Source organism: Anser cygnoides, chromosome 1, assembly GCF_040182565.1.
Source record: "Anser cygnoides isolate HZ-2024a breed goose chromosome 1, Taihu_goose_T2T_genome, whole genome shotgun sequence".
Classification (NCBI taxonomy): Eukaryota; Metazoa; Chordata; class Aves; order Anseriformes; family Anatidae; genus Anser; species Anser cygnoides.
In genome coordinates this window covers 181,979,704-181,992,470 of record NC_089873.1, presented here as the reverse complement: position 1 = coordinate 181,992,470, position 12,767 = coordinate 181,979,704, and the positions used below count along the sequence as shown (strand labels likewise).

Here is a 12,767-nt window from a genome sequence, read left to right as displayed (position 1 = left end):
GTAGTGACGGCGGGGATTTCTGCTTCAGTCCTGACCGTCAGGTCCAGATTTACTTAGCTCAGAAGCTGAAGAAAGTGCTCACACAGTAGGTCAAAAAAACAAAACAAAACAACAACAAAAAATCAAAATGAGCAGGTATTCTATTACATTATGATTTTTGAATCTGCTTCCTCATTTGAAATCAAGTAAGAGTTTGGAGTGAATACTTTTACGCCTACTAAATGTTTGAGGTCCTATGTACAACTTGTATTTAAACAAGTCTAGTAGTGCTTCTTCCCTGCCCACAAAATCTACCTTGCACTCCATCTTGTTTTATTATGCCACCAATTTTTTTAAATCCTGTTCTTTTCTAACTAAAGTTATAAGCAGCCTAACATTGAGCTGCATAGCATGAGCAGAGCTATCTTGATGGAAATCCTACGGTAAAAATAATTACTATGTCTTTTTTAAAAATTATGAAATAACTTCAGAAAGAAGTTAAATAACAGGGAGGGGGGAGGTCAGGAAATTATAATGTGTTCAGAAATGCAGCTGATTTTCATTCTCTTATCCCTTTATGCAAAACGTCAGACTCCAGTGAAATGCTGATACAAAAAGTAAAATACTCCTCAAAAAGAAAAATATATTTTAAAAAAAATTGAAATGGCATTTAGCATCCTGAATCCAGCTGTGCTGTAGGGCTCTGCACTGGTCACTGTGCATCTTTTCAGTCATCAAAGGGGAAAGCTGCAGGACAGGAAATAAATCGCTCTGGGGCTTGCATTGGTTGAGCTCGGACCGTTTCAAAGTTGCTCGCTGCGATGAATTAACAGCAAGCATTAATTACCAATAAGCGCAGAGGCAGTGTGAACACAGGGAGAAACAGGCAGAGATGAGGCAAACTGGAGGGGACTCAGGGAAGCGTGCCATAATGCCAAATTTTTCTTCAGAGGGAATGGGCTCAAGAGGATTCTGCCTCCTTCTGTCCCACTTGCTGCTGTGGTTCCCCAGTGCAGACCCAGAGACCCTACAGTAAATCTAGGTGGAATCAATCATAATAATAATTAATATTTTCCATGCATGTAGGAACTGTTTTCCTGCTAGTGAGCTGGGAACACCAACCATGCTCTCCTTTTCTTGTATCAGATACTGGGCTTTTGCAGGACATCAGCTTCTGAGTCACAGGACGTTGTGACCAGACTTTCTGCCATCGTTTTGCAGCATGATGACTACCTTACGGGAACAGGAAGAGAGGCTTTTATCTGTCTGCCACAGGATTTTGTGTCCAGTCTGCCACTCTGGTCGTGATGGGGCAGGTGTGGGGTAGCTCCTCGTACCAGCATCCAAAGCAGCCCCAGGAGATGTTCTCCTCTTCCCCCACCGTAGTGAGCAAAGGTGGGACTGGGTGGGTCAGGGCTTTCTTTCCCAAATAGGAAATCTGCTGAAAGACTGAAACTGTCAGTTAGTGTGGCTTGGGTTGAAAACCAGCTTCAGTCAAAAAAAAAAAAAAATTCACCACAAGCCTTCAAAAATCAGAATTGTTCCTATTTTTATGGGGATGTGTTTTCACTTAAAAGCTAGCTAGGCTTTGTTGGTAAAGGGACAGAAAAGACAAGCTACCCAGCAAAAAATGTACAGTAGACTGGCCCAACATTTTTCCTTTTTCAAGAAAAATTCTGGAGGCTCTGATTGTGTAAACAATATATGCATATATACAATATACACATCTCCCTGGTAGGATATGTCTGACACATAAGGACAAGATTTATGGGTTCGCAGCAATACGTCCTGAATGCCTTAATTTCCCTGAAGGACTAGCACTCCCTACTGCTGGGCAGTATATTGGAAAGAGTTTTCCGTTCCTCTGTAAGTTCTGTGGATTTTCCCTTCCTAAGGCCTGTTGATATGTATTTGATTTAGGACTCAGGCACTGCAGTGACAAATAAAGTCCTTTATAAAATGGAACATTAAGAAAATAACTCATGGGACATCACCAAGTTGTTTTATAAACAGTGGTAAATGTCTTCTCTCTGTGTTTCTTCAAATCCATAGTGAATTAATATATGTGAACCTTAATAATCCCAGTGTCTTTATACACATTGAGATTTTGCTGTTGCAGACGCTTGACTTTTAAAATGCTTTTGAGGCAAAGATTGTCGTTTATTGTGGGTTTAATTGTGAATCTTTAACACGTATCAGGGAGGAACCATTTGCCACACCTTCAGAAAGACTTCTCTTTGTATTCCATATGATGATTTAAATATCAAGATGCTACTCAGATTGAAGCCACTGTGAGAATTTGGATTAATTATCTATTGCTATTAGAACCAAGTATGTTTCTACCTTAGGATTTAAAATTTTGTTCAGCATTGTTAAAGAAATTAGAAAAACCTCTTATCTATGTGTGTATCTATAGCTATTTAAATAGGCAAATAGTCATACCACTAAATGCATGACTTGAAAAATGAACTTTTTAATGAACCCCAGCACTTGTTCAAATATGTTGCAATTCTTCACGCATCTTCAATGATTTTCAAAGCTGTTATGTGAGAAATGGATCTAATTGATATGTGGTTCAAAACCTGATGGTATTTGTTAATGCTATCAGTTACGGAGAGTAGCTGGATAGCTGACTAACTAACCAGTGAGGAAGGAGGCACAGAGACATACTGATTCTGGTTTATATCATACGTCTCCAGCAGAAAAAAATACAAAACAAAACAACAACAACAACAACAAAAAAAAACAACTCTCACAAACAAGTGTTGATGCAATCTGGCTGGAAGCTGTGACACCGAACTAGAATAAAAGCCACTGATGGGACCGTGTGCTTGTTTGAGCTGGTTGGATTCCCTGGAGCCATCACCACAAATTATCACTACTCCAAACTGGCAGTAATTCTGAGGAAATGTAGTGTTAACGCTACTATCCTACTTGGTTGTGTGTGCATTATGGATCACCCCGCTAGTGCAGGGATGCAAGCATGTTATTTTAATCACAACTGTAACACTAACAATAGGTACTAACAAACGTATGAGGAGCATATATGAGAATAGCACATGTGCCAAGAACATGAAGTTTCGTTGGGAGATAAACCATTCTGGATTATGGAAAACAGTATGTTTTGCTGAATGCCAACAAGATGATGGTTCTGCCTCGGTCATTTTAAAGTTGTTTTTTTGTTTTGGTCAATGAGCACAAGATGAAACTTTGAAATTGAGGAAGTTCTAGGGAACACTGTTGTGGTTATAGCATTGATTCTTCTTTCAACATGAGATCCACTGAAGAATTTCTCTTTTTCTTGCTCCTTAGTGAGACCAAAAATGCCAACACTTGCCTCCGGCAGGAAAACACTTAAAAGAGCCCAATTCGTAAATCTTCCCTTGTCTCATCCTTAGTCCTTCCGTACTGTAGAAAATATGCTGATTGAGACATAATTTGAAGAGAAATACACGAAAAAGGGGTGGTAGTTGTGTCAGGGGACATATGGACTTGTGGGGGGGGACCTTATAAGAGAAAGATAGAGGGAAATATTTCTGGAATGGAATATCCTATTGGGGATATTTCCACGAGCAAACAGGAATGAGGAGGGTCCCGAGAAGAATGGGATAAAGAATAAATATCTTCAATATAATCCCTATTCCCTCATAATTTTTCTGGCACTTAGATGTATCTCAAGAGTTTCTTGGCAGTTATAGGGGCACTTCTCTTCTTTCTGCCTGCTGGTGCCATTGTCCCAGGTGGGCTCTGCTCCAGGAAAGGGATGCTTGTCCTGCCTGTCTGATATCAGCTGGAAGAGAAAGAGCTGGGGAAGTACTCCACAACCCTTATGGAAAGCTAGACATTTGGAAACTGAATTTGTGGATGAGAGAAGAAACAGAAAAGAGAAGGAGCTGGAGCTGCGAACTCTAATAAAGCAAATGGCACAATTTTGTGTGTAGGGACTTTTTTTAGGGGGGGGGAAGGCACAGTCTTGTGCTTCCCCATGCAATGCTAACAGCTGTATTTCGCAAGACTGAAATGCTTGGTGTTTCATCACTTTAAGAAAAAATAAGTTTGAAGAGAAGAAAGCGGAAGAATTAGGGAAATTATGTGACAGGGAACACACATGTAATCCATTATCTGGTCACTCTCCAACAGCTTAGAGGGGTCATTGTGTTATTAACAAAGTGCTAGTGCATTAACGAAATAAAACCCTAATGGTATAAAATGAGTAGGTATTAGTCATTCATTCAATTTTATCAACACCAGATTCACGGTTATGTTGATCCTGATCACTTACTATCCGCTTGTAGAATGTAATGCTGCCTCATGAAATTTGCTTTTTTGCTTTGGGGGAAAGTGAGACTTTAAGTGTATCTATCAAGTGCAGTTTTACGTCTTCAAGGTTTTCATTGTCTTGCCTGCAATAAAGCTTAAACAGCAGAGAAATGGAGGGAAATATGAAACAAGGTAACCATTTAATATAAGTCATGGAAACCTTTAGGTTTTAATGGCTTTGCCATTTATTATTTATATTGCATCATGAATGCACACTTTGCTAAGTAATACATAACAAGGCCACTTCGCAGGCTCTGGACTCAAAATCGAAAGAGATGAAGGTACATCAATAGTGCTGTGTTTCAATTGAACAGTAACGTTAGGGTTTTAGTTCTTCCTTTACATTCCTGACAGAAAATAGTTTGTTATCAGATCTCCCAAAACAGTGTGATAGTAGATCCTTCTGTAAGGTCAAATAAAAAGAGCATGGTTTATATATGGTTTTTATAGCATGGTTTGGTTTGGATATGACAGCAGGAGAAAGAATGCTTCATAGAGGCTGTTTTGGTATCTGTTTTTTACAGTTCTCAGCAGCTCACGTGAGACTATTTTGTCTTTTTTACATAAACTTGTAACTCAACAGTCTTCTGTTGAGCAAGGAGTGTATTTGCACAACAGCTTTTTTGCTTTTGCAATAGTGGGCTTATTGCTGTTTGGCAAACAGGAATGTCACGTCCAGGCAATGTATATTTCAGGTGTTTTGATGAAGATCTGAAGCTCACTCTGTCTCAAGGAGTATTGTTCTTCTGAAATTTTATCACCTTCCATTTCTTTCTTGTTGGCAGTTCCACTGTCAGCGTCCTGCCTCCACATCCAAACATATGCTGACTTTCATCTTGTTCCCTCTGATGGACTTCAGTGCTTTCACTGATCTTCAGCCATGCCAAACTCAAGATCCTTCCTCCCAGCTGCTGATGACCTTCAAAGTCTCGTTTGTGCTGATAGCTAAGCTGTTGTTTACATTTGTTCCTTCTTAAATTCGCTTCCCTCTTGCTATCCCTCCCTCCTGCACAGCTTTTCTCTCTGCTCCTTGCCATCCCTGTGCTCAATGTCATTGCTCCTGTATCATTCTCTGTATTTTTTTCTCTGCATCTGTCTCATCGCACTGATTTTGCAAATGTTTTGGAGCAGAGATGTGTACTTACAATGCCTTGTGGATTATCAGTAATTGGATCGTTCCTAGAGCTGTTAGATAATTCTCTTGATTGGGTGCCCAAGGTATTTCACTTTGCATTGAGGACAGCGAGGTGCTGGAAGTGTTTGACCTCTGGAAGCAAATTATTCTGGTCTTGGCTGATAAAATCAGAAGGAAGATATAGGGCCCGACCTTCCATACCATTATCCAGAAGCATTTTGCATTTCTATGTGTCTAAATATAATTTACTTTTAATGATCAGAGCAAAGTAGGCAGTTTATATACAGAAAAGAAGGTTTTAAAAAATATATTTGCTTGTTTGCTGTCTGTTCCTGTCTGTTGCTTTGGACTTTTATAGCTGCCTCTCTCTCTTGATTTTCCCATGTTCTATTTTACTGCCTAAACAGTTTCAGAAATGATAATGACTTTTAAGAGTGTATAACACAGTTGTGATTTGGAGCAGGCCTTCTCAGTACCTCCATCACTCAAGTACAACCAATCCTTGGGTGATGTAGGACCAGTTCTCTTCCTGAGTTCAGGGTTCCCTGCTGAGTGTGGCCACCTTTACAAAAGAATGGACAATACTCACCTAAATAAAGATGTCAGAAGGGTGCACTGCAGCAAAAACCCTCATCCTGTTATGTATTATTAGTATACGCTCTTGTAAAAGATACGTACTATTAATAGGATTCTGTATTTAACAGGTTGGGTGCAATCAAGAAAAGACCAGCTTAGGTTGGTGATAAGTTTTGCTAGAGGTTATAAAACTCTTTGCAAAAGCAGTAGGCAACATCCTTTTGTGTTTCTTCCCTGTTATGCTCTAGAGTCTTTAGTGCTATTAAAAGTTATGTTACAAATTGTGTTGCGTGATAAAATGACTGGAGAGGAATGGATGATCTTGCTGCGGAATATGGATTTTCCAGGAGCTTTGTCCAGGAGGTTCTTAGGTAACCCACATGCTGCAAAAATATGAAGAAAAAAGAGTAGTAGTGAGGAATCATGCAGAAAATAGATGAGCATATAACAGATGAGAGGAAGACTATGGATCTCATGGTGCCCAAATATATATAACCCACATTCTTAGTGGATCACAGGGATTTTTACAGACAATCCTTGAAAGTATCATTGGAATTACTTAGTACTTCAGTAGCAATCATCAGCCCCATTGTGCTGAAAACTGCATAGGCCCTGAGAGCCATTGCCTTATGGATTATGCTCTATTCCTTATAGAATTTGTAGGTAGTGGCTGAACAGATGTTTCTCTGGAAGCTGTTTCTAGGCCTTACCCGAAAATCACAGTGATGAGGCAGCTAAAGCATGATAGCATTGGGAGAGAGCAGACAAAAAGCCAAGTACATGAGATTGCCTTTGGGCAATTTCAAACCCATTTCCATAGTGATGCTCATTAATAAGGAATCAATACCTGAGTTCAGGAGAGCATTAAATGTGAAGCCCAGATACACTGTGCACAACTCTCTGTGTTTGTAGAGGGCTGTAGAAAATCTGCCATTTTTTAATTCTTGCCTGAATATGTTTATATAAAGTTTGGAAGCCAAGTATCTAGAATGCAGTGGTGCTTTTAGTCTGAGAATGTGCTATTTCTGAATTTCTTTTCTATTTAATTTGTTTTTAAATTTAAACACTGCAACTGCAGCCACCCCTTTCCAAGATCAACTCAGGTTTCCATTCTATTTTATTTAAATAGTTGTTTGCTTAATTAATACTTAAAAAGACATAAGACACTAAAGTCATTCTCACAAATACAGAATAATAAGTAGCTTTTCTTCTGAATAGTTTCCTCCGCGAAGAGATGTGAGGGACAGTAGGTGCAGTGAAAAGCAGAGGGGTTATTATAAAGTGCATCTTATGGCAGTGTGTTGGATGATGTAACAAGCAGAAGTAAATTTTCCATTTCTAAGCACCTTTTTTAATAATCAAAATAAGTCCAGTCTAACCCTTCCTCATGGCTTTGGTGAAAGGAAAGGCAGGAAAACTTCTTCTAGCCATCCATCCGTAAAGTGCTGCCTAATCTTAAGCACTTCTTCAGTGGGCAAGTCCCTAACCTCTCCCGACAGCCAGAAGGAGAGACATCCATCTGGGAAGCCCAGCCTGGTGCTCCAACTCCTTGTGAAGGTGCCTCCCTCCATTCATTGACCCCCTAAGGGGTGACCTGTCTCCTTACTAGGGACCCAGAGTGTTATCTGCAAACCAGAGCTCAGGGAGTAAGTAGGCAGTGCTGCCAGGGCTGCTGAAGAAACACCCTGCGCTATGGCGAGTCATGTGTCCAAAAGGGGAAATACAGCAAAACAGCATAATTTTGTTTGCTTTTCTCCATAAGAAACAAAACTGAGGAGTAGGATTTAATTCCAGTGAACTTAGTGTAAGCAAAGCTGTTGGGATTTTGAGTAGGATTTGGCAAAACAACAGGAGTGACATGGATTTATACCTCAGGTACTCGGGATTTTAACCCATCACTTGTTTTTGGGATGCAGGAACTGGGCATTCAGTTATGGAGAACTGCTATGACAATTTGGATCCATGCTGTTAACTCAAAAAAAAAAAAAATTAAATCCATAATGAAAATCCCTCCTTTTTGTGATGATTACAAACCCAAAAGGGAACCGCACGAAAATGAGTGCTTTCCTCTTGCAGATTTTACAGATAAAGCATGGCGTCGACAGCACACTTCTCAGAGGAGGAGATGGCAGAGCTCCGGGAGGCTTTCAGCAAAGTGGGTGAGTACGACCGGAAAGGAGTGTGAAGTTGTAGCTGGCTTTTTGCTCCAACGCTGACCATCCATGTTGAAACGGAGTTTATGCCAGTGCTGATCTGTTGTGTCACAGAAACCACAGCAAGTCCTGCCTGCTCCTGCAGATCTCCCAGCCAAAATCACAGTAGCACACTGCAGAGCAGTACTAGAGGCGTAACAGCAGATATTATGCAATAACTTGAAAAACCACCTGTACAGAAAACCATGTTAGAAATACTTGAAAGTGTTTTCCTAAAAATGCTGTTTACTCCTGGAAAATGATTTGGAAAAGAATAGGTTTTTACTTTGATGCAAATTGAGTACTCCCAGGGAGAAAGGGTCTGCAGGGAACAGATGTGCAAATAGCTACAAAATTTGTAATCCCTTTACTGTGACCTTTTAAGCCCTAGTTATTTTTCAACTGTGTGTTTCCTTTATGAGCCTTCAAAGGTCTCCACTGATTTGTTTCCCTTAAAGTCATGCTGATCTGTCACTGTCTACCCAAATCCTCAGAAAAAGTCCTTGTGTTTCTCACAGCTGACTTACCTGTATTAATAGATCCGTCAGCCTTACTGGATTATGTGTTATCAGTTGTCCTTACTGATTCAGGTGATCTTTTCATTTCTGAGCCCACAGCAGTTCAGGCAAAATCTGAAACACCTGGTCATTGTGTGTGCCAGTGTACCCAAAGCACTGGGCTGTACCCAAAGGCTGGAAAGATGCTCTCATTCCTTTTCAAGACAATTCCCTCTCCAAGTCCAGATCCTTTTGTTGTATGACTTCAGAGATGGGTAGGATGCTCTCTGCAATCTGTATTAGTCCAAGCTGCGGATGCTGACAGCTAAGGGCTCAGCCCTTTTTGCAGCGTGCAACAACTCAGTTTGCAGCTCACCACACAGGAAATTGACACCTGCCTCTCTGAAATCACCTCTGCCTCTGGGCTGGGGAGAAAAGACTGCAGAATAAGAAACACATAGATATATAAAAAAATGAATACAAACCTATTTTTGAGTATGTATATACTATATATTACATTTTTAACTATATATATAACACTCTATATAAATATACAGTGTTTTAACAGAAGCTCTCCATGCAATAGAGTAAGTGTTGTTTTTTATTTATTTATTTATTTATTTATTTATTTATTTATTTATTTATTTTTCTGTGTGGAGATTTTCACAAACTGGTAGAGAAGAACTATTTAACCTAAATTAATGATCTCATAAAATCTTACCCTGGATCTTGCAAAAGGCTCAACAGGACTGTCCATGTCAGCACCATCCCAGAGGAACATACACATTTTTATTTTAAGTGCAATTCCGAAAAGAATTGTAGTGTTTCTACCCTGCTGGGCAGCTGCGCTCCACCACTACCGCTCTCTCACTCCCCCTCCTCAAAGGAAGAGAGGGAGAAAATACGATGGAAAGGGCTCGAGGACTGAGATAAGAGTAGGGAGATTACCACCAATTACCATCATGGACAAAGCAGACTCAGCATAAGGAGATTAATAATTTTTTTTTGCACAAAAAGATTTAGAAAAAAAACAGAAAAAAATTTTGTTAAAAAACCTTCCCCCCATCCAGCCTCTTCCACCTCCTCCCCCCAAGTGACGCAGGGGAACGGGGAATGGGGGCTGCGGTCAGTCCCTGACGCTTCGTCTCCGCCACTCCTTCACGGTCACTCCCTGCCCCTGCTCCACGCGGGGTCCCTCCCACGGGATTCTGGCACCCCCAGGCCCCTGCTCCTGCGTGGGCTCCTCTCCACGGGCTGCAGCTCCGGCCCGGGGCCTGCTCCTGCGGGGGCTCTCCATGGGCCGCAGCCTCCTCCAGGCCACATCCACCTGCTCCACCGGGGGCTCCTCCACGGGCTGCAGCGTGGAGATCTGCTCCGTGTGGGACCCGTGGGCTGCAGGGGGACAGCCTGCTCCACCAGGGGCCTCTCCACAGGCCGCAGGGGAACTGCTGCTGCCTGCCTGGGGCACCTCCTGCCCTCCTGCTGCACTGACCTGGGGGCTGCAGGGCTGGTTCCCACTCCTCTCTCCCAGCTTTTTTTGCACAACAGTTTTCTGTTTCCCTTTCTTCAATCTGCTCTCCCTGAGGCCCAACAAGTGTCGCTCATGGCTCAGCTCTGGCCAGTGGCAGGTCCCTGTGGAGCCATCTGGCGCTGGCTCTGCTCTGACATGGGGCAGCTGCTGGGCTCTGCTCACAGAGGCCACCTCTGCAGGCCCCCTGCTTCCAAGCCCTTGCAAACGTGAACCCAATACGCATATGCGTTTCCAAACCTCTTAACTCATGACTTGCGATGATATTAGATGCAAAAAACAGGCCAAAATCACAACTTACATCTATGAATATATGCAGATGTAGTGTATAACTCATTATCACATCTTAGCTGCTCTGTAGGCAGGATAATCTCTTCATAAACCACTTATGTGTTTTTCTGTATGTAAACTCTGAAAAATCAATTGTATCCATCTAAACATAGCTTTGTTAAAATATTATTATGTGTCTAAAATGTGTAAATTCACCAGCATGAGTTTTTGTTTGTTAAATGGTGATGGTAAATTTTTTGGGGTGTAAATGCCACTGCTGTGGTTGAAAATAATGAACTTCAGGATAACAAATCTTTATATATAATGTACACTTCTTCAGGTGAAATAAAAGCAACAGCCTTTGTGTGCAGAAAATTTCATTGGGCTGGTAGAAAATCTAAATATTCGTTTTAATTTTTGCAGATATTAGTGGGAACGGATTCATCCATGCCAACGATTTAACGGATGTGTTGAAGGCAGCCAACCTCCCTCTCCCAGGATATAAAGCCAGAGAACTTGTTCAGAATTTGACAACCACAGAGGATGGCAGGATCAGCTTTGACGAATTTATTTCAGTAAGTGAGATATTATTTTAGAGGATAAATACAGAAGAAGGAAAAACACACACACACACAAAACCAGATCACTTCTAAATAATAGAGTTTGTTGGGAATTTTCAGTTCAGTGTTTTAGCTGAGAATAGTTTCCACAAAACTGACCTTTTCTGTGGGTAAATATTTGGTTTTCCCCAAAATGTTTTCATTATCTGTGGTGCTGGGGGTGGTCCCTGGGGCACAGGAGAGCCATGAGCACAGGGTCTCGTGGGCATATCATTTGGCAAATGTGTTCCCTTGCTGGAGAAGGCAAGAGCAGTTTGTAACCAGACTGCAGAAATCCTGCAGACAAATTAAATGAATGCAGCTATGTATTGAACAGACTTAATATCTTTCAGATTGGTTAAGGCAATGGGATGAAGTTTTTCAGTTATAAGTTGCAAGAAGATAATACTGTGGCTAGATGGATATGAAAAATTTCAACAGATTGAAAATGAAAACTTTATGGGATATTTTTTTCTATTAAAAACAAAACAAACAAACAAAAAAAAAAACCACTTATTTTTTCTGGCCTGAACTGGGACAAAAGCAAATGCTAAAATTTCCCTTGGGATGGAGAAACAGATTTTTATTTGTCCTTTTCTCAAACTGAAAACTTCAAAGGCACTCCTCCTGAAAACTTCAGCTATGTAGTTTCACAGCATATATGCTTCTGTCACTTAGCTGATCTTTGTTCATGGCTTTGAAAATATAAGAGCAGATAACAGTTACACAGAAATCTACTAAATAGCACACAAGCTGTGCTTCTATATGTGTAAAGCAGAGGGGATGTGTCTTACAGCCCAGGAGCTCATGGTTTTAGCTTGGTTTAACTCTGAAAATTTTAATCTGTCTCTTTTGCTTGAAAGATTTTCCAAAACCTGAAGAGTGACGATGTTGCTAAGTCATTCCGAAAACAAATCAACAAAAAGGAGGGGATCTGTGCTATTGGTGGGATGTCAGAGCAGTCCAGTGCTGGCACACAACACTCTTACTCAGGTAGGTACAGGGGCCCTGTGCTGGTAGCAACCAGGAGCAAATGTCCTCATGGGGATTTGTCTGCACCTTATCTTGGTGCAAATCCAGGGGCTTTGGCTTCTGTGAGGTTTGGCAGCTGTAGAGGTTGCTCAGGAGAAGATGATTTGAGGCAAAGAGTTGTGAAAGTGACAAAACACCAGAGTCAGATCCTTGTCAAAAATAGTGTGAGCTGCTTTACTGGGGTGGACAGAGCTGGGACTACACAAGAAAGCTCCATCTGCCTTAGCTTCCCCCATCAGGAAAGCCTTGTAGCCTCCTGACATGGCTTCAGCTGCACGAAGACTCTGGCCCTTTGCTGTCCCTGCTCACCAGCAAGGCAAGGCAAGGGATCCCTGCCATTGCTAACCCATTTCTTCATACATTTTCCCTCTTCTGTAGTAGTCCCTCTGTAAACCTGCAACCAAATGGTTCCTGACCTTTTTGCTAAAGAGGGCATAACCCCACCAGGGCTCAATGCATTCAGATCACTGTGTAAATGCAAATTATGCTTAGCAGAGCGTAGCTAATGCAACATACAGTTGAATCATGGGAATTTAATTACCCATCTCTATAACATGCTCACCCTCATGACAATGGGCAACCCCATTCAGTGGAAAGGAATATGGAGGGTTGAATGTACTGAAGCCCATTGCTCTTGTC

At 41.3% G+C, this 12,767-nt stretch overlaps 1 protein-coding gene across 4 annotated transcripts in view; it reads left to right on the top strand.

The window, feature by feature from the left end:
- Positions 1 to 12,767, top strand: part of LCP1 (lymphocyte cytosolic protein 1) — a 48,350-nt gene that overhangs the window by 18,445 nt on the left and 17,138 nt on the right. For all 4 annotated transcript variants that reach the window (XM_048046918.2, XM_066988693.1, XM_048046917.2 and 1 more), the window contains exons 2-4: positions 8,087 to 8,169; positions 10,921 to 11,072; positions 11,960 to 12,089. In XM_048046918.2, coding sequence (XP_047902875.1) covers positions 8,103 to 8,169; positions 10,921 to 11,072; positions 11,960 to 12,089 — 349 coding nt within the window. In that variant the 5' untranslated portion in view covers positions 8,087 to 8,102. The remainder of the gene's footprint in view (positions 1 to 8,086; positions 8,170 to 10,920; positions 11,073 to 11,959; positions 12,090 to 12,767) is intronic.